A 20,166-nucleotide genomic window follows, 5' to 3' on the forward strand; every position below is an offset into this window, starting at 1 on the left:
TTATAAATAATGGTGCAAATAGATCTTTGACAAAATATTCAATTGAACTGTCCAATTACATATATATTGCACAAAAGTACATACTATAAGTACAATTCATACTTCCTAAAATTATTATTTCAATAATATATATTATTTTTCTATTGCTATAAATTATATCTGTGATATATTAAATAATAAATACAATAGAAAATAATAAACACTGGAAATAATTATAAAATTTCATATATATATATATATATATATATATATATATATATATATATTTTCTCTAAAAATATATAAACAAATTTTAGAATGAATTTTGTATAATATATACATTTATACTTGCGGACGCACACACAAGTAAAAAATGAACAAAATAAATATAAAAATGAAACTAAAAAATAAAAAAAAAAATAAAAAGTTATGAAAAAGTTAGTTGAAAAGTTTATTATTCATATAAATACAAAAACAGAATTTTAATATTTATTTTATCATAGGATTAAGAGAAGTTGATTAAAGTTCATTAAATTAATATAATCTATATCATGTATAAATACTTATATAATCTACATATAATTAATAGTGATACATAATTGATATATTTACATACGAGTAGTAATTAAGATTAATATATCTCGTTCGTTAAAAGATACTTTTTTCCTATGATGCATATTAGCATTATAATACACATCCAAATACACATACAAATTTAACTGTATAAAAATTGAGCAAATTATATCATTCTCTTTTTATTAATATAATAGTCAATTACTCTAAGTTTATTGCTGGAAAGTACCAGCTTAAAAAAAATTATCATAGAATGAATGTGAGTTAAATAATTAAATTTAGTTAGTGCCTTCTTTTCCCACTTTAGAAAAGCACAATATGAAAAAATTTTTAATCTTATATCGTTAATAGACAGACTAAATAAAACCTGGCTGAAAAGTAAACACGGTATATCACTTGATAGTTGGCACTGAATGATATTGAATGTTGAGCGGAAGACAATGTCCGAGAGTAAGGCAATTTTAGTACAAAGTAAGGAATGTATTGATCATTACATAGCTGTTATTGTCTTACAACAAAATAAGATTATATGATAATCTATAGACTATCTTGCCAAAAAAATTGCATAGTAATTAATATATTTCCTTCATATAATATAAAATATTTCCTTCATATTTTGTACTACAATTGTCTTTGTCTTATCATTATCTTTCGCTTAGAGTTTATTGGCGCTTATCATTCCAACTCTCAAACAGACTATGACATACTCCTTCGCAGTCTTCAAGTAATATTACATATACTTATGAAGTTGTGCATGAAATTTTTTGACTAGAATTTCTGGTCCTATAGACTGAAAATTTACTAAATATTTATGAATAATAGAAATTAAAAAGTATAGGCATCAAAATAATTTCATAAATTCATTATTAATTCATCATTCATTAATCACTCATCAATTATTATTAATCATTATTATGATAAAAAAAATATTATATATAAATATAATATCAATACTTGAATTTTGTCCCAAACAAATATGTGAAAAACCAGGTATCTATTATGAAATTAGGAAAGTTATGTATTCTATTACATGTATATATATACATATATAATTGGAAGCATTTATAGGAGTAATATCAATAGGAACAGTTGTTTAATTCAAATTCAAGAATTCAAAATGAATATTAAGTTAGGAGTTATTGCCGAATTAGATCTGATGTAATATGCCGTGTTATTTTAAAATGATTTACAGACTATTTGTATCACAATTATGCGTTGAACGCAGAAGTAAAAAATAACGGGTAAGAAATGGAGATCATGACATGTAACATATTTTTTCTTACAGAGAAATATTACCAGGTATACTATACTGTCCTTTTCTAGAATGTGTATCGACCGCCCTGACCGCAAAGTAATAATTGTTACCTTCAGAAAACTGTAACAAGAATATTATCTTGTATAATACTTCGCGAATTCCAAGTAATTCCAGAAGATTCATTTTATTCTCTGTAATTTTACTGTAATGTTACTTATATTTACCTGAGTCAAGGTACACGCCATAGGTAACGGCAGTGCCCGCACATCTCCCACTTTCTTCCACAATGATGTGTTAGGATTTACACCAGCAACTTCTTGGTATGCATATAATTGGTAACTAGCAATATCTGCATATTTATCTGACAGATTCATGTTCCAGGATAGCACTATACCTATTAATGTGATATTGATGCTATTAAATTCTCTTAATTTAAAATTTGAATCTAATCATATTTATATAAAATGAAATATTTATAATATACCATTTGAGACTTTTGAAATCTTTAACGACGGAGCAGGTGGTGGAAGTTTCCAGCCAGGTGTCATTGTGTAACTTGGAGTATCTGGCAGTGGTGCAGGATGCTGAAATAAAATAGTAATACAATTATCATATTTTAACCAATATATGTTATAAAGAATAATTAGAATAAAGTACGCGAACGTATATAAATATGTATGTACGTATATAAATATGTATGTACGTATATAAATATGTATATTTATCTTACCTTACCTTACTTATATTTGACAGAACTGGTGTGGTTAGTACCCGAACAGTACCATTTGCAATTGTTGACATTCCTACAAAATAATATAATAAATTACATAAAATAGTAGGCACTACATATTTCATGAAAGCACTTTCTATATTTGTCATAACAAAATTAATATTCAAAAACTATAAACATATGTGCATGTACACATACGACGCACGCACGCACACACAATATGTTTTTTAAAATATAATTTGATTACCTGTCTTATAGGTAACAGTCGAAAAAGATGATCTACATGTAGTTACTGGTCGTATCTAAAAGATATTCGATATTTTTTGTATATAAAATAATCGTAAAATATTCAATAATTGTCATCTCAATAGAGATTTAAGGAAAAAAAAACGAAACTGCTGCAAAGTACTAACCTGTACTTGCTGATTAGCATTTGATGTTATTAGTACTTGTCTTGGTGAGCCTGTACTACTTTGCATTACATACGCCACCCTGGGCGGATTCATATTATTCTAAAAAGAGTATATATTCATGAGTTTCTATTTTTTTTTCCTTAATGTCATGGTTAACATATATGTTAATGAAATAAGAAGAAAATGCTTACTACAAGGGCAGTTGCTGGTGGCTGGTTAGGTGTTATCACTTTTATAGCCGGTTGCGTAATTGGAACTACGTTTGTTGGAATTGTTTGTATTACTCTTTGGAAGGATTGTGTATATTTCGGCGTATTTAATTGCTGCTCCAATATAGAGGTTGTAGTTATAGCTGTGACTTTTACATTTGCTGCTATAACATAAAATTTGTATGAAAAATTATAAAAATTTCATATTCATTATCATCATTCATCATATGAAGATATTACTTAAAGCATGACTTATATATGTATGTGCAAAGAGAGAATAGTTATTTACATTTATTCTTTTCTTCTTCATCTGTAAGATCAATAAGATCGTTATTTTTTGGTTTTGAAGTTATCACTGTCGGACGATTTACTTGATTTTGTATTTTACCATTTAGAACAATAGCTTGTTGCGGATGTGTCTGAATCTGTTGTTGTGGCTGCAGAATTTGCAAATAATTAAATGAATGCAATATAAAACAGTACAATATTATATATATTAGTTGTGTAAATATTTATTGGAATAAGTCTCACAGCAGGTAAAATTGGCTGAAGGCCGGGAGGTTGGCTAGATAATGTTAACGTGTGTGTAGAATCCAAGGGTTTAGCAACAACTAGAGCCGCCGGTGTCACAGTAGAAATAAGAGGCGCCGTTTGTATCGGACTCTGTGGAACTGTAGGAGTTGACGTAGTCATTGCAGGCCGGGGCGATCTTGTTTTGATACCATTGCGTCTTGTTGCATTATTGTTGTTATTATTTGACTCAGCTGGTGAGGAATTAACATTGCTCGGAGCGTTCACAGGCTTAACATGCGAGGTTTGTTGTACCTGTCGTAAGCTCTGTATTCCATGTTCCTATTGAGTAATATAGTTAATCATTGTTAACATAATATTCAATGAATATCATATATAAATATGTTAGAAAACATGTCTTATGATAATTACCGTTATGAAATTGACTTGTAAGCCTACGGATCTATTTATTTTTATAGGCGCAACAGGCTTGTCAGGATTCGTACGACGATCTGCTGTGTTACGATTTACAACCATTTCAAAATCTTTCACTTGCTTTGTTAATTGCTGCAGCTTTGTACGCATTACTTCTTGATATTTCTCCGAGATGCGAGCTTGTTCTCTCAATTGTCCAATTTCACTACGCATCGTGATCGTTTCGGCAATCTTCTGAATTAAAAGTTCTTCCAGTTCCTTCACAAACAAATTGTCGATTATAACAAATGCAAAAGTGCTAAAATAAATATATATATAGCAAACTATTAAAAGATATTTTATTCTGAAATATATTTTTACCTCCTGCGTAAGTTTCGGCAATTTTTCTTTCATATCCCTTTGGAAAAATTTCTCAACAAAGGCTAATTTTGTAATATCATTTTTTTCCTCAGATTTAATACTCATTTTCACTTTCTTAACACTATTAAAAATTTCATTGTCTGAACAATTACGTTTTAATGAAGGGGGTGACGCAGAACGTATATCCTGATTCAATTTGTGATTCACTGGTACAAATTGTTCTGTACTAGAATCACTAGAATCACTATCGCTATTAAGACACTTTTTTCTGATTATCTCCTCTGCATTTCTGGCAGTTCTCCTTTTTTGTCGTCCGTTTTCCTTTTTTTCTGTAATAATAAAATGTAAAAATAACTTTTAATATATAAATATATTAAATATATTATATATATTATATAAGTATATATAGCAAAAATTATAAATAAACTATTTTACATAACGACAAAGCACAAAGACTGCAGAAGTAATTTATTTTACAAAATTTTTTTGTAACTAATATTTTGTTAGAGAATAATCTTAAAAAATATAATATCTACAGTTTTTTTTTTACACAAATTTAAAGTTTTTTGTAAGCTTTATTTATATATTTGTGTCTAAAAATTTATAAAATATTAGAATTAATTTCATACAGCTGTTAAGGGAGATTTCTATCAGGTTTTCTTTATTCTGTTCTTTCTTCTTTTTTTCTTTTATATAAGAATTCTATGAATCACATTTTACTTCCAATGTAAAATATTTCCTACCTTGCTTGTCTTCTTCAACACAAACTTCTATTGTATTAATTGTTTTTTTCGATCGTTTCCTTCTTGTAGCATTTATACTTTTAATCTCATTATCAGATTTTTTGACATCAATAGATTCCAATAAAATTCTTTGCAATGTACTTGTAGAATTATTATTTATAATTTGCATTACAGATTTATTAATATCACGATCTTCATTCGTTATTTCTTTACTGTCTTTTATACTGAGCAAATTATTTTGATCTTGTACTAATAAAGTACTGCTCTCTTTTTTCACAGGTTGTATTTTTGATGTATCTTTGCTTTGTATTATATCCTTGTGTTCTGAAGTTTTACTTACATGTTCAACATAATCTTTATGAGATGATAAATTATCAAAATTATCAGATTTGATTGAATCTTTAGGATCTTGACTATTGTTAATTTCGACAAATGGACATTTTACAGAATGATTATCATCATTAAAAATTTTATCTACTACTTTTTCGCTTAAATTATTATCATCACTGTTAGCAACAATTGCAAGTGTAGATAATTTTTCACTTTTATAAACCTGAACTTTAGCGGAATCTATAATAGGACTATTACTGTCTACATTATCCAATTTATTTAGCTCACAAGTATTTGTGGCATTCGTTTCTTTATTATCACTGATTGTTTCTTTTAAATTATCATTACTGTGAATTACTGGTTCTGCATTTTGAAGATTATTTATTTGTATACGATTTTTTGTAGATAAATTATCATTTCCTAATGCTATATGTTGTTCAGATGCTGCATTTGAACATTTAATGCTTGCAGCAGTAATTTCTAAATCTTTATTAGACTTGGAAGTACATTTTTCAGTAAATGCACTAACAGTCACACTGCTGTTTTCCGAATTACATATATTATCTTGTATTCGTTTGTTTTCTGATGTATCATCTAAGAATAATGCTGAATTTTGGGACATCTTAATTGCTGCAACAAATTTTTATGAAGTAATTGATTTCTTCTTTGTTTCATAGATTTTGACAATAATGTAAATAGCAATTATATTTATTCAATTTTAAAAATTAATTTATTAATGTTAGAAAATTAATCTAGTATGGTGATTATTTATAATTTTTCTGTCATTCATAAAAATATTACCTGAATTATTCTTCTGCTCCAATTTTCCATCATCAGGCTTGTAGACTTCTTCAACAATTTGTTGTATGTCAGAGCATAAATTTTTTTCTGTGATTACATCTACATATTCTGCAAAAAAAATATCTATAATGATATCTATAAAGATTTAAAAAAATAAATATTTGTATTGTGTTAAATTAAACATAATATTAAAGAAATCTATAAAAAAATTAATTAATAGTGTATTAGAATTTAATAGAATTTTAAGTTTTACAAATAAATAATTATATACCACTTTGTCTATTTTGTAATTTAAATTCCGAAATATTTGTAGAGTTTGTTATATTATCTTCTTGCTCCACATCTTCATCATCTGATAATCTTAAACGCAAGCTATCATCGGACAGTACATCTTCATCATCTCCTTCTTCTTCTGCACCAAATAATAATTCTTCTTCTCTCTCTTTTGATAGTTCATTATCAGTAGTATCAATACTAATCTTTTTTGATAGTTCAATATTGATTCTATCAATACAAGAGATTGTAGAACTAGATTCTGAATCATGTGCTATTCCAGTTTGTGTTTTCTCCATTACAAGTATAATAAAAATCACTGCAATTATATTTATCTTATATTTATCTTGTCAATTAAATGTTGTTCAAACAATGAAAAACTGCATGAAATATATATAATAAAATAGTACAATTTAAGAGATAAACAGATATACAATTTTATTTTCTTTTTTCGCTTTATTTTCTTGAATGTTACACAAATGTGTATATGTTACGTGTGTGTGTGTATATATATACATGTATATATATACATGTGTGTGTGTATATATATAAACACACACGTACAAACATAAACACACACACACACACATATACACACGACAATAATTTTTATCATGTCACTTGTACTCGCGAAAAAATCGTCAAAAATAAACAAATAATAACGAATTAATAATTACGAAGTCGATATCGTTATAGTTGATGCATTTTTGTTTCGTTAAAGCAACCTTTACATATAAATTTATTTTTAACACAAGTATTAAAATATTAATATATTTTCAAATAAAGAAGAAAAGGTGAACACAAGAGAAAACGCAAGAGCAAATAGTTTTTATATTCGAAATTTTAAATAACTCAGAGATATATAATTAATTTTATTAGAGAGATAAAAAAGAATAAACTTTGCAAAATATCGCAAAAATGTTATGCTATCTAAAAATAGAAAGGGGTTATAGATTTAAGATGTAAAACTTGACGCACGTAATGCTATCGGCAGTAACAAGTACGTCAGAGCACAAATTTTGTCTAGTTTGTCAACAAAACATGATTGACGCAAAGATGTAGGCAAATCTTAACATATTTTCAATATGGAAAGTTTATTAGTAGTAGAAATCAAGCATAATTTGTTTTACAAATTCTACTTAATTTCTGCTATCAATTTGTTATTAGGTTATGTCTATATAATACGAACACAACATGATGTCATTTGTCATTCATTCCTATAGGATCTGACAATCTGCCGACACATGTACTATTAACATTATGTTATTGAAAAAATTTCTCATGCAAGTTTCAAATAAAGTGTAATTTTTTGAACAGAAGCTGTCTTATGGTTGAAAATATAGTAATATGGAGATTCGCAATTGGAATTTTATATCCGTAAAACGATCATCTTCATTTGAGACAAATTATCGTTTGCTCAAAAAAATCTGCGACATATTTAAAAATTACTGCTTCTTCTTGAAAATATCCTTTTTACTCTTTTTAGATATATTTATATTTTTTTGAAGAATTTTTTTTTATAGAGAGGAAAGAAAATAGTAGCATTTCTTATTTAACGTTTTAATAATAATAATTATTATCTCTTATTTCTATAGTAATTATAGTACAGAAATTATCAATATAATGAGAGTTCTCATTATAACGAATCTTAATATTCTGACAGCTACTGTACACACGTGTGCGCGCGCGCGCGTACTTCGGTCTGGATCGATGCTTATCGTCCGAGGTCACTATTTTATTGGATATATGATTGGTGCATAAGTTTGACACGTCCCGATAAAATTAAATAAAACAAAAAGTTTTTTGTATTTATAAAGTATGTAGCAATTATCGCGCATAATGTTCAGGGAAATCGAATAACGAAATCGGGCCCTGATATAGGGCCGAAGGCCCCGATTTATCGGCATAGTGAAGCAAAAGATGGCGGACAGAGAACGTATTTCTGATTCTGATTTATAATAAACGAGTAACTATGTACTTTCATATTTGAAAACGAAATTGTTCCATATTTCAATATAATTTCGTATCTCCAACATGGTATTTTTAACGATTTGTTATATTAGCGAATTATATATATATGTACACAATTTAAAAAAAATCGAAAAGAATCGCATTTATTTATATGAAATCACTTTAAGGTTATCACCTTAAAAATTATGCCACTTAAAAAGGGCAAATCATTTCGTGTTGGCATTAAAGGTTATGAGAACCGAGAATACACAAGCTGGCTTAAGCTTCATTGAAACATTTATTCAACACCAAAGAGATGCTACGAAGCGAACAGCGACACTTCGATCGACAATAAAACGATTCGTGAACATCGTTATTATTGCACTAATATTTTCAGACACAAATGCGAATTAAAGAAACCGCGCGAACAAGCAAACGGCGTCATCGACAGATTTGCGCATCGAGCGTGGAATACATTACATTTAGGCCCCGAGATTCGTTCCGAAGGTGGCCGAATGTACACGAAGTATCAGAATGCTCTTACGACAGAATTTGCTGCGCAATAACGAGAACTTCATTTTTAACCAACATCGTTTTTAACCGCATTCTGGCAATTATTCACAAAAAATTCACCATTTCTATCTGGAAGAGTTACAAAAATGCACTGATGATAATTTTTTTTTTCCATCCACGTGACATTGTATCTATTCATTTTTAGTCATTGTATTCATATGCTTCGTTCTATTTTAATCGTATTTATAGTCATTATCATTTTAACATTGTTTATCAGATAGCATCTTTGCATAATTCATTTTGTTATACTACTCTATATATATGTATGGTTCATTTCCTATTTATAGTTCCATTGTGTGGATCCAATTATTGAACAATTTTTCGATAAAATTTAACATATGTTGTGTTCATATGAGATCTTTCCGTGATTTATATATAGCTTTAGCCACGGAGGGGAATTCATTTTATTGAGCAATTGATGAACCAGCCCCCTCTCCTCCTTACTCAACCTTACTCAACGCACCAATGGCAGAATAAATGGTGGGAGAAAAGACGCAGTTCTTCGTCGTATTGCAGAGCAATCGATTTTTGTTGGCTTATTTCGATCTTAAGTCTGGTATTTGATCGTAATATAGATTCTTGACTTAATCTCGAGAAATAATGTTAATATATTTTATTTAATCATGTCCATATGTTATACATGTCTGGTAAATGTCGATGTTGGTGATATGGTGAAAATTTCGTATTTTTTACCAATAAAATTGAATTTTAACGTAATTATACTATATTAATTATAACGTAATCAATATTTGCATATTTCTCCAATTGGAGAACTTCTACTAATCAAACACAATCAGGACCGACCCTAGCATTGATGGCGCCCGGTGCAAGGAGATAAACATCTATAGTTGCGTTTCGATATTCACTGCTAATACTGAAATCTATAGCGTATGTGACGTAAACTATAGAGTAAGATTTGCCAGTATTGAAAATCTATGGTTTACGTTATGTGCACGTTATAGATTTTCAGTACTGGCAGTGAATATTGAAACGCATCTTTTTTCCTTCTCTTTTATATGTTAAATAGTATTACAGTATAGTATAATTTATATTTTTTGATCACATAGAAAACAGAGAATTTTTAGTCTAATGGTAATTCGCAATAAAATAATAGATATTTTTGTTAGAGAAATCGATAAAAGAATACAACTTCACTATGGTATCTATTTTAATCATTTTAAGAAATTTTTGATATTTCGGATCCAGTTTTGCCCTAATTCGGCGCCAATTCTCCCCTCTGGAATTCGATATTCCGCTGCGAGGGCGCCACTTGCGAGAACTCAGCATTTTATATATATATATATATGTGTGTGTGTGTGTGTGTGTGTGTGTGTGTGTGTGTGTAAAATAGGAAATATTTTTAAAATCTCAAAACTTTTGTAGATTGCTATTATTCATCTTACATATATTCTAAACAAAATTTTTTGAATTATTCAAAGTTCGAATAATGACCAGTCATGATTATGCAGTCATATGCCTGTGAAATATACTTATGCAGCATTTTTATCATCTCTAAGCTACAGTCTACTGATCGTAAAAATTCATTCACTAATACGCCCAAGAATTTGCGCGTATATTTTCAAAATTCTTTGGAATAGATAATAACAAATACTCTTATCTCATTTAATTTTAGATAAACTATTCTACTACAATGTTGATGAATTTAGAAACATAATAAACAATGCGAAAAATTTTAGAAATTATGTATACTAGATTTTAAAGTATAATAATATTGGATATAAATATTGCTAAGCTCTTTTATTATTTATAACAATATCAAAAAATTAAAAAATAGAAAAAAAAACAAAAAAACTTTCCAAATCATATCAAATGCAACATACACTATTTCGTCTTTTATAAAAGTAATAATTTCTTGTAAAATTAAAATATATTAAAATTTATTAAGAATTTAGAGTAATTATAAGAATTAACTATATTATTAATTCAAAAATATAATCAACTATCTATTTTTAAGTGAAGGTTCAACTGAACAAGTATCGCCATCTTTGGCACTTTTATCTCAATGACGATACTATGTCGTCACATAATACTAAGAAGTAGTTTCTTAATTTTATATTATATTTTAGTTATAATCTTATTCTCAAAGATAAAATTTTGCAACGATTGATTATATTTAATTAATATTATTCTACTTAATACAGAAATAGTATCAAATGGATATTCCACTTGTATTAATGTATTGATTGATATTTTTTTCTACTTAAAAACTTATATAAAACATTAGAAATTTATCTCAAGAAATGCATTTTTTACTCTATTTGATATTACTTTTAATATATATTAAAATATATATATATATATATATATATATATATATATATATATATATAAATATGAAGTTGCAATAAACAAAAAGTTATGAAAATTACGTTCATAACCTACATATAAAACATTATAAATCTATTAAACATATAAATTTGCCTACAGAGAGAGTTCTCTCTATAAAAAAATAGAATTAATTGAATGAAAAATGTTATAATCATTTAATGTTATATGCATTTAAATCGATCGATAGCATTTCGGTCATGGCATTATCTTATTAGTGAACAACATAATTCGGAAAAATAATTGAATAGAAGAAAGTTAAATAAATACAATTAATATGAATAAAGTTAAAAATAAATACAATTAATATATTTATTAGATCTAATAAAATCTCATCAAATTGTACGGATATATTTGCAAAATTTCGTTAAATTATTGTGCACACTTATATATATTATTGATTCATGATACTAATACGATATAAAAAATGAATTGTCACAAAAAATTTTATAATCGCCTTTAAATCAATAAAACCATTTATAGAAGAAATAATAACAAAATGGCGTATATAGTACTATCTAAAATGGTGCCTTTTCTATATTAAAATATCTCTATATAATAACAACAGCTTTTAAATTTGGGCCTTAAGGCCCAAGGCTTTTTTATATAATGACTTCCCATCAATTATTTTAAAGAAATTAAATAAAAAATAAAATCATTTAATCTTGGACATCGACTAATGTAGACTACTTAACCTCTCTTTCTCTTCGTACATAATTTTTCAAACATTTTAAAAAACTTAAAATTATAGTACTTTCAAATTTGTATAGAATAAAATTCCGACAAAATCCGATTGTCGACATAAAGTTTTTAATACTTAATACGAATTGAATATAATTTCTTGATGAAAAATCCAATGTAGAAGACCCAAACCATATTAAGACCCATATTAAGATAGTAGACTGATGATAATTGATAAACTTACGTTATATTATTGCGTGGAAAGGTTTCGAGCAGTGACGTATATACTTTTCGCCACGTGGAAACAAGTTATATTTATTATAAATATGCTAAAATGGAACTACACTTTTGATACTTGACCATCGAATAACGTTGCAACATCGCAATCTAAACAAGCGACTTCGGCAACGTTGCCAATGCTTATCCTACCGTTACCTCACCTAACGTTACATTACATTGACGTGGGGGAAACACGGCAAAATTACAATGAATTAATGTACATATATATTTATACCATGAATCTAAGACTCAGCGTAAGATGGAATATTAAAGTCTAAATTATATTTATAAATTATAATTCATTAATAAATACGTATCTAAGAGTTATCGACGTATATCGTACATATACATTGTTATATGTTTCACATGAAGTCTCGTTTGCGCATGCGCGAAGTTACCTGAATTCCCGACCAACAATTTTAGCCACATTACTTTTTTTTTCCTTGGTCGGAGAGCTTTACACTTACACAAAAATATTTTCTTTGTTGTTACAATTACAGTCACATAAGATTCTAATAGTAACCGTTATCGCAAATCTAATATAAGCAATAAGTATATCGAAATGTATTATTAAGAATTCAAGACAAATTGTTGTCACTAAGTGTCGATTATATACAAAGTTATGTACAAATATACAAAGTAATTTGGTAATTTGAATATTAGTATATAAAAATTCCGAAGATTATATCACAGTATTGTTTTCAAACAACAATATAATGGCATCGTAATTCAAATTTTTAAGTCACTAAAAATTTTTGTTTATATGTTCTTATCTTATTTTTTTGTTTATATTTATATTATGATTATGTTTATCATTATTTATAATATTATTTTGTATTATTGTGTTTTATCATTTGTATCTATGTTCATCACTTATAAGAAATATGTGTGTGTGTGTGAGATGTATATCTGTGTGTTTGTCTGTAGGTAGTAATATATAGGGTGTCTTATCATAAATGACTGAAGTGAGTGAAGTATTTCTATTCTTATAAAATAAGAAAGAGAGAGACCATATAAATTTATATCAAATTAAATGATTTAAACTAAACTTTATTGCGAGTATAATAGTTGCTTAGAAAAGCTATTTAAAAATGAAGATATGCATAATTTTTTATAATATTATGCAGATATTTCGATAGAATAAAAGTTGTAGCGCTGTTCAAAGCGATTACAACGATACATGATTTAATGTAATTATTTCACAAATTATACATTAAATTGTGCACATGATCGAAACGTTATTTTTCTTCACTTGTATATTTGGAATAAGAGGGGCGGCTGAAAATCAATGTTAATATAAAGAGATTGTTTTAAATGACTTAAGTACAAGGAGATTTAAACTTGTAATTTATTTAAATAAATCATATATCGACCGAGTAAAAATTACTAGAGTACAGCCAGCATCAAAAATCGATGAAAACAAGATTTTACTACTTTATATATCTGAAATGCGGTACTTGTAACGAAATAGTTGTTTTGTTATTGATGTTTAATATATATAATAAATTAAAAAAAATCTTTTTCATAAATTTTTCTCATTAACTAAAATTCATTGCAACCTTCATATTATATATTATGCTCAGCTTCGTTTACAGAACGACAGACCTTCCAGTCGAAAGAAATTTTTAAATAAATCAAATTTCTCTTACTTTATCTTCATTGGATAATAATCGACGTCATGGGGAACACAAAGTACATGCACATATGTGATATTTTTGAATGGGGAATAATCAGGCTCAGTTCACAAGGTTACTCACGTTCGTACCGACGTGTGTACAGTCGCGCGATCAACATCATTGGTCCACGGAGATTGTCGCGCAGAGATGAATGGAGCTTCCGTGCGTCAGGTGGAACGTCGGAGTGGCTCGCGGCCAGACGGACAGCCAATAAAAACCGACGTGGAGGCCGTAACGCGCCGCGTAGCAAGGACTAGAAAAACAAACGGGCGATCCGCTCGGCGAAAGGGATAGCCGCGAGGGGGTAGTGAATGTCGTCGGTGAATCGGGCCGATTGAAGGGTAAGATTAAGATTTCGACGACGATGCGCGCGGACCGATCGGCCAAGTGCAGATAGGGCCCTCGCAGCTGGATACGAGGCATGTCGCGCGACAGCTTTCACCCGTCGACCCGTTGTTGACGGAGCGAGGGCGGCGCAGCAAAGAGACGAGACGAAGAGGAAACGATCATCCGTGTGCGCGAGATTCCTCCGCTTTTCCACAAGAGCGTCGCTCGAGAGCGAGAGCTCGCGAGAGAGCGGGACTGCGAATTTTTCTCGCGCGAAACGCGCACGCATCGCGTCCGCATGCGTAATAATTGTCTCTCCTTTCCCGACGAGCCGATCGAAATATATTGTCCGACCGGAGAGCACTCTCGGGGTACTCGGCGAAGAAAGGGAAGTTGCTGTAATGGCCGCCGTGTCATGAAATGAAGGTGCCCAGCCAGTTTTGTGGTGCCACAATGGAGGATAGCTGTAGCCCCGCGTCCCAAAATCATAACGGCCAGCTGGCCGGCGGCGCGAATGTCTCCATCGCCAACAATAAGCACCAGGGCGGCAGTGACAATGGCAGCAACGGCGATGCCAAGGACCAACGACCGCAGTACTCGATGCCTGGTATTCTGCACTTTATTCAACACGAGTGGGCCCGCTTCGAGCTCGAGAGGTCCCAATGGGAGCTGGACAGAGCGGAATTTCAGGTATATACGGATTTCAATTCGACCACTGGTAATTGTATCGTATGTCGACTCGGACGCGCGATGATTATTCCTTCGTACTTACTGCTTCAGCTGTCATGTGACGGAAGAATCATAGAAACGTAAAAAAAATCCAACCGATTGTCAGCTTTAGGATAATGCAGATGTTCGCGATAGACTGTAATAGTAATGAATGTCTTGTGATTTGAATACATAGTCGCATCGTTCGTAACACTGTTGCTTTTGATTTGCCATGTGAAACATAAGAAATGCCTTTCTGCTTGATACTCGAGCTATTTGACATTACCAATGTAAATGATGTTTAGCAAACTATGAAATAAGAAATATAGAATAGTATCATTAATGATAAATTCTTGACATTGATTAACTTTTCTTTGTATTTTGTTGTATAGGCTAGGATAGCTTTCCTTCAAGGTGAAAGGAAAGGACAAGAAAATTTGAAGAATGATCTTGTGAGGAGAATAAAAATGTTAGAATATGCGCTTAAGCAAGAAAGGTAAATAATAAATTATTTATGTATGTATACATATAATTGCACATACAGCTATATTATTTAAAAATAAATTAAAATAAATGATTTAAAAATAATATTTTTAGTTCAAAATATTCGAATTTTAAAGTGTACGTAATATTTAATATATGTGTACACATACACACATACACATAGTGTATATACATATATACACACACATGCACATATATTGTAATAAGAGAATTAAATAATTATATTCTTTCATCTATTAAAAAAAAAGATTAAGATATATTAATATAAATATATTTTTAACTAATTATATACACAAATACACACTAAATTCAGAATACAAATTATATAAATTAATTGGATATCATATATGAGGTAGATATCCTCAACATTATATTATTAAGTTATTATTAAAGTATATGTGACTGCATTAAAATATCTATATTTAAAGACATCCATAATTTATATCAATAACATTTAAATATTATCTCTTATTTTTACAGAGCAAGGTATCACAAACTAAAATATGGTACCGACTTAATAATGCAAGGAGATATCAAACCACCTCTTTATGAAGAAGATACTACGTGCAATATCTCTGAAAGTGGTGGTGGTGTTGGAGGTAGTGCTGGTAGTGGTGGTGGCAGCGGAGGAGGAGGTGGAGATGGAGAAGCTTCATTCACATCTGTCAGTAATGTTAGTTGGAGACAAGGTCGTCAGCTTCTAAGGCAGTATGTAAAATATTTTTTGTTTTCAGAAGAATATAATATTTATATAATATATATTTAAGTTATTAATATATAAAATTTATTATTATTATTATTATATATTATTTATTGCATCATACATAAGAACCAAAAAATATATAAATATTTGAATTTAATCTAAAATATTTAATTTTAAAAGATAAAAGAGAAAGATCTTCACAGAAGATTTTTTTTTAGATATTTACAAGAGATTGGATATACTGATACAATAATAGATGTACGGTCAAACAGAGTAAGATCATTGCTCGGTTTAAACAATAACACAGACACAGAAGAAATGAATACTCCAGCATTAAATGGAAATGAAGGAGTAATACAAGATAAACAAGAATATAATGAAAGTCTTGTACGTCGGGGAAAGCAACAGCATCCTCCAAAAAAGGTAAACATATGAATAAATATGTTTTTAGATAAATTCTTTTAGAAAGAACATTAATGCTAGTACTAATTATAATTTTTGTTGCGTGTGTGAGTGTGTGTGCGCGCGCGCGAATGTATATAAATAAAAATTTATTACAAAAATTTAGAAATTTGAAATAAATGATTAAAATCTAAATATGTTGCATATTATATCTATAATGTCTATATAAAAACATAATATTTTTATTTTAGCAACAGCCATCTTCTATAGCAGAAGCAATGATATTAGATACAGAAGCAGCTGTTATAGCAAATTTTGAATTCTTGGGTCACACAGATATGGATATGGAAGAAGAAGAAGGAGATGTGGAAGATGAAATTTATGATGCAAATACAGATACCAAACCAAATAAAGTAATTATTATTATTATTATTTCTATACTTTCATTATATTTCACTTTATGATATGAGTATTATCTGTATTGATGTATTATGTATTGTGTATTCTGTATTTAATATAACTTTTACCTTTCTCTTGCAGACATCTATGCCCCTTCTAGGAGAAGATGTTGACACAGATGCAGAAGCAGAAGAGGTATTAAACGAATTAAATCTCCTCACAGAAATTGAAGAATCACCACCTGGTTCTATTTATCTGGAAAAGAATTCTCATTCAAAATGGAGTAAGTAAGAGTTCTTATTGTATAATTCACATATTTTGGATGTCAGTTTTATATTTCAAATGTATTTTATTTTAAAGTATCTATTTACATTCTAGTATTTATTTACATATCTATTTACATGAGTACATGTATTAAAATATCTTTTTATTTGCTTGTTACTAATTGTTATTTTCTACAATCAAATAATGCAGATGCAATAGATATGCATAGAGAATTGCAATTAGATCCAAGACACTCAAATAAAGAAGGTGATTCCACATTGGAATTAGGAGAATTAGAGCAATTATGTGTTAATAATGATGCGGAAATATCATACGATGTAAGTTGAAAGAATTCTTCTATTTTATAAATTAATATTCAAAGTTAATGTTATAATTTACTAATGCCTCCAATACATATTATTATACAGATAGTTTCCACCACAAAAGAAACCTTCAGAAAAACGTGGAATGCAAAATATACATTACGATCGCATTTCGATGCTGTTAGGGCACTTGTCTTCCATCCCACAGATCCAGTTCTTATCACTGCAAGTGATGATCACACGTTGAAATTATGGAATCTTCATAAGACTGTTCCAGCAAAGAAGTTTGTATTATTGTTATCTGTTGTATTCTTATTATGATAACACATTTATAATTGCAACATATTTAAAGAAATGTATATAAAATATTGTTATACTTTTCATTTTCTGTGCAGGTCAGCTTCATTAGATGTAGAACCACTTTACACGTTCAGATCACATACTGGACCTGTATTGTGTCTAGCCATGTGCAGTGCGGGCAATCGATGTTACAGTGGTGGCTTAGATGGCAATATCCATTGTTGGACACTTCCATCAGCTAACATTGATCCGTACGATTCGTACGAACCAAGTGTCCTTAGTCACACGTTAACAGGACACACAAATGCCGTTTGGGGCTTGAGTATGTATCATCTGCGTGCTACCATGCTGTCGTTCAGCGCAGACGGAACTGTAAAATTATGGGCTCCGCAGGCCACGCAACCTCTTCTCAATACATATGTCTCGGAACAAGGTACATAAATATCATACAATGTTTTAAACTTAAAGCGTTAACACCGTTAGATAATTATTAGCAAGTAGAGCAAGTTTTATGCTAAAATAACACAAAAGTCAAATTCGCAGAACTTTATCTAGCAAATATTGATTGAATGTAAGTTTTTCTATATATTGTATATTTGTAGATTATTAAATATGTTATAATGATTTTTCTTTTTATAGACGGCATACCGACTTCAGTAGATTTTATCAGGGACGAGCCGCACAAGCTAGTCGTAGCTTATGAAGGAGCTTGCGTGGTATTTGATACTGAAACTGGCGCGATCGTTGCGCGACTCGAGGCGAACGAAACGAAAGGCGTAAATCGCGTTGTAGCTCATCCAACATTACCGCTTGTTGTGGCCGCGCATGAAGATCGGCATATTCGATTTTACGATCACCGATCAGCTACTCTTGCTCACGCGATGGTAGCGCACTTGGACGCAGTTACTAGTCTCGCTGTAGATCCTCATGGTCTATACTTACTTTCAGGAAGTAAGTATAAAGACAGAAAATAATTTATTAAATCACGATAACGAGATTTTAAAATGTGTAATTATACTTAATGAAAATTTAATTTTAAAAGTCATGTGTATTATTGTTTCTAATTCAGTACTTCTTATTATGCAGGTCATGATTGCAGTATAAGATTATGGAATATGGACAACAAGACTTGTGTTCAGGAGATAACAGCACATCGGAAGAAATTCGACGAAAGTATTTTGGACGTAGCGTTTCACCCATCAAGACCATTTATAGCAAGCGCTGGCGCCGACGCTCTCGCCAAAGTGTTTGTGTGAAATGTGTAAATCCAAGAGATACACTCGCATCAAAATAATTTCTATTATTACATCAAATCAAGCAGTTTTTGTACTCTTATTCTTTTTTAGATAGCCTTATAACTTTATGTGTCCATCCGCATACATATATACATACGTATACACATTTCCAATTTCTGTTGTAACTCTGATCGTTCTCTGATCCCTTTTTCCAAGGTACCGGTTTATAAAAAAATCAAATTGATCGTATAGATATTCATATAAGAGAGGAAATGAAAATTTTATCCGTAACTCTTGTCTGTGACAGTTTATGGAAAGAAATAATTTTAAATATAAACGCGCTGCTTGTTGATGTTAATCATCATTGAGTAGCCACAATACTATTTGGAGAATAGCGGGGAGGGGTCTATCATGTAGAATATTAGCCGATATAGTCCCGATAATTAGAGAAACCAGCCCCTTACCCACAGAATCCAGGAAGTACACTGCCGCGGTAGCGTAATATTTATCCTTACGTTAACTATTTATTACCAATATCGCCGTTACTGTTGCACATTGCTACTGGGGATTAATACAATCGTAATAATCGACGATACAGTTGTCCTAACTAAAAAAAAATGCATTAGTCTCCCATTACACATAATTTTTCCTGCTGCCTTATATATTCATCGAGGCTAGCACACAACATAGTAATGATAATAATAATCCTAAGCTAATTATAATAGATATATTATAATAACAATAAATTATATAAAAAATTGTGTGTTTCTCTGTAATATATTGTATTTAAAAATAGATAACTGTGTAACGTATTATAATGAACATTTTTTTATTAAAATCTCATTCCATTATTTTCTTATTTTATATGCCCACAAAACGAAATCA

General features: G+C 29.7%; 2 protein-coding genes across 6 annotated transcripts; one reads left to right on the forward strand and one right to left on the reverse strand.

Annotated features, from left to right (window-relative positions):
• Positions 1-528: 528 nt before the first annotated feature.
• Wde (Fibronectin-III type domain-containing protein windei) lies at positions 529-12,557 on the reverse strand. Of its 5 annotated transcripts, none has more exons than XM_083080145.1 (15): positions 12,406-12,557; positions 6,610-6,930; positions 6,339-6,446; positions 5,208-6,167; positions 4,465-4,793; positions 4,102-4,362; positions 3,691-4,011; positions 3,449-3,596; positions 3,142-3,320; positions 2,951-3,049; positions 2,785-2,839; positions 2,543-2,610; positions 2,292-2,391; positions 2,032-2,201; positions 529-1,927 (listed from the first exon to the last, which is right to left on the reverse strand). In XM_083080145.1, exons 2-15 carry the CDS (start codon positions 6,908-6,910, stop codon positions 1,832-1,834), a joined length of 3,195 nt encoding a protein of 1,064 aa, XP_082936271.1. In that variant the 5' UTR covers positions 6,911-6,930; positions 12,406-12,557; the 3' UTR covers positions 529-1,831. The 5 variants fall into 5 exon arrangements, 4 of the variants coding, with proteins under 4 accessions (XP_082936271.1, XP_082936269.1, XP_082936270.1 ...); XM_083080143.1 differs by having other exon boundaries at positions 3,142-3,323; positions 12,406-12,556; XM_083080144.1 differs by lacking the exon at positions 12,406-12,557 and adding an exon at positions 8,758-10,099 and having other exon boundaries at positions 3,142-3,323.
• A 1,718-nt stretch (positions 12,558-14,275) lies between these two features.
• Positions 14,276-20,093, forward strand: Cka (Connector of kinase to AP-1). The gene is made up of 11 exons (XM_083080148.1): positions 14,276-15,133; positions 15,544-15,647; positions 16,136-16,363; positions 16,577-16,781; positions 17,012-17,173; positions 17,301-17,442; positions 17,634-17,761; positions 17,852-18,030; positions 18,142-18,479; positions 18,686-18,997; positions 19,133-20,093. The coding sequence occupies exons 1-11, from the start codon at positions 14,864-14,866 to the stop codon at positions 19,300-19,302; spliced, it is 2,238 nt and encodes a 745-aa protein (XP_082936274.1). The 5' UTR covers positions 14,276-14,863; the 3' UTR covers positions 19,303-20,093.
• The last annotated feature ends 73 nt before the right edge of the window (positions 20,094-20,166 follow it).

The sequence above is a fragment of the Camponotus vicinus genome, unplaced genomic scaffold, assembly GCF_025532165.1.
Source record: "Camponotus vicinus isolate PSW18456_S1 unplaced genomic scaffold, iyCamVici1.0 SCAF_10, whole genome shotgun sequence".
NCBI lineage: Eukaryota > Metazoa > Arthropoda > Insecta > Hymenoptera > Formicidae > Camponotus > Camponotus vicinus.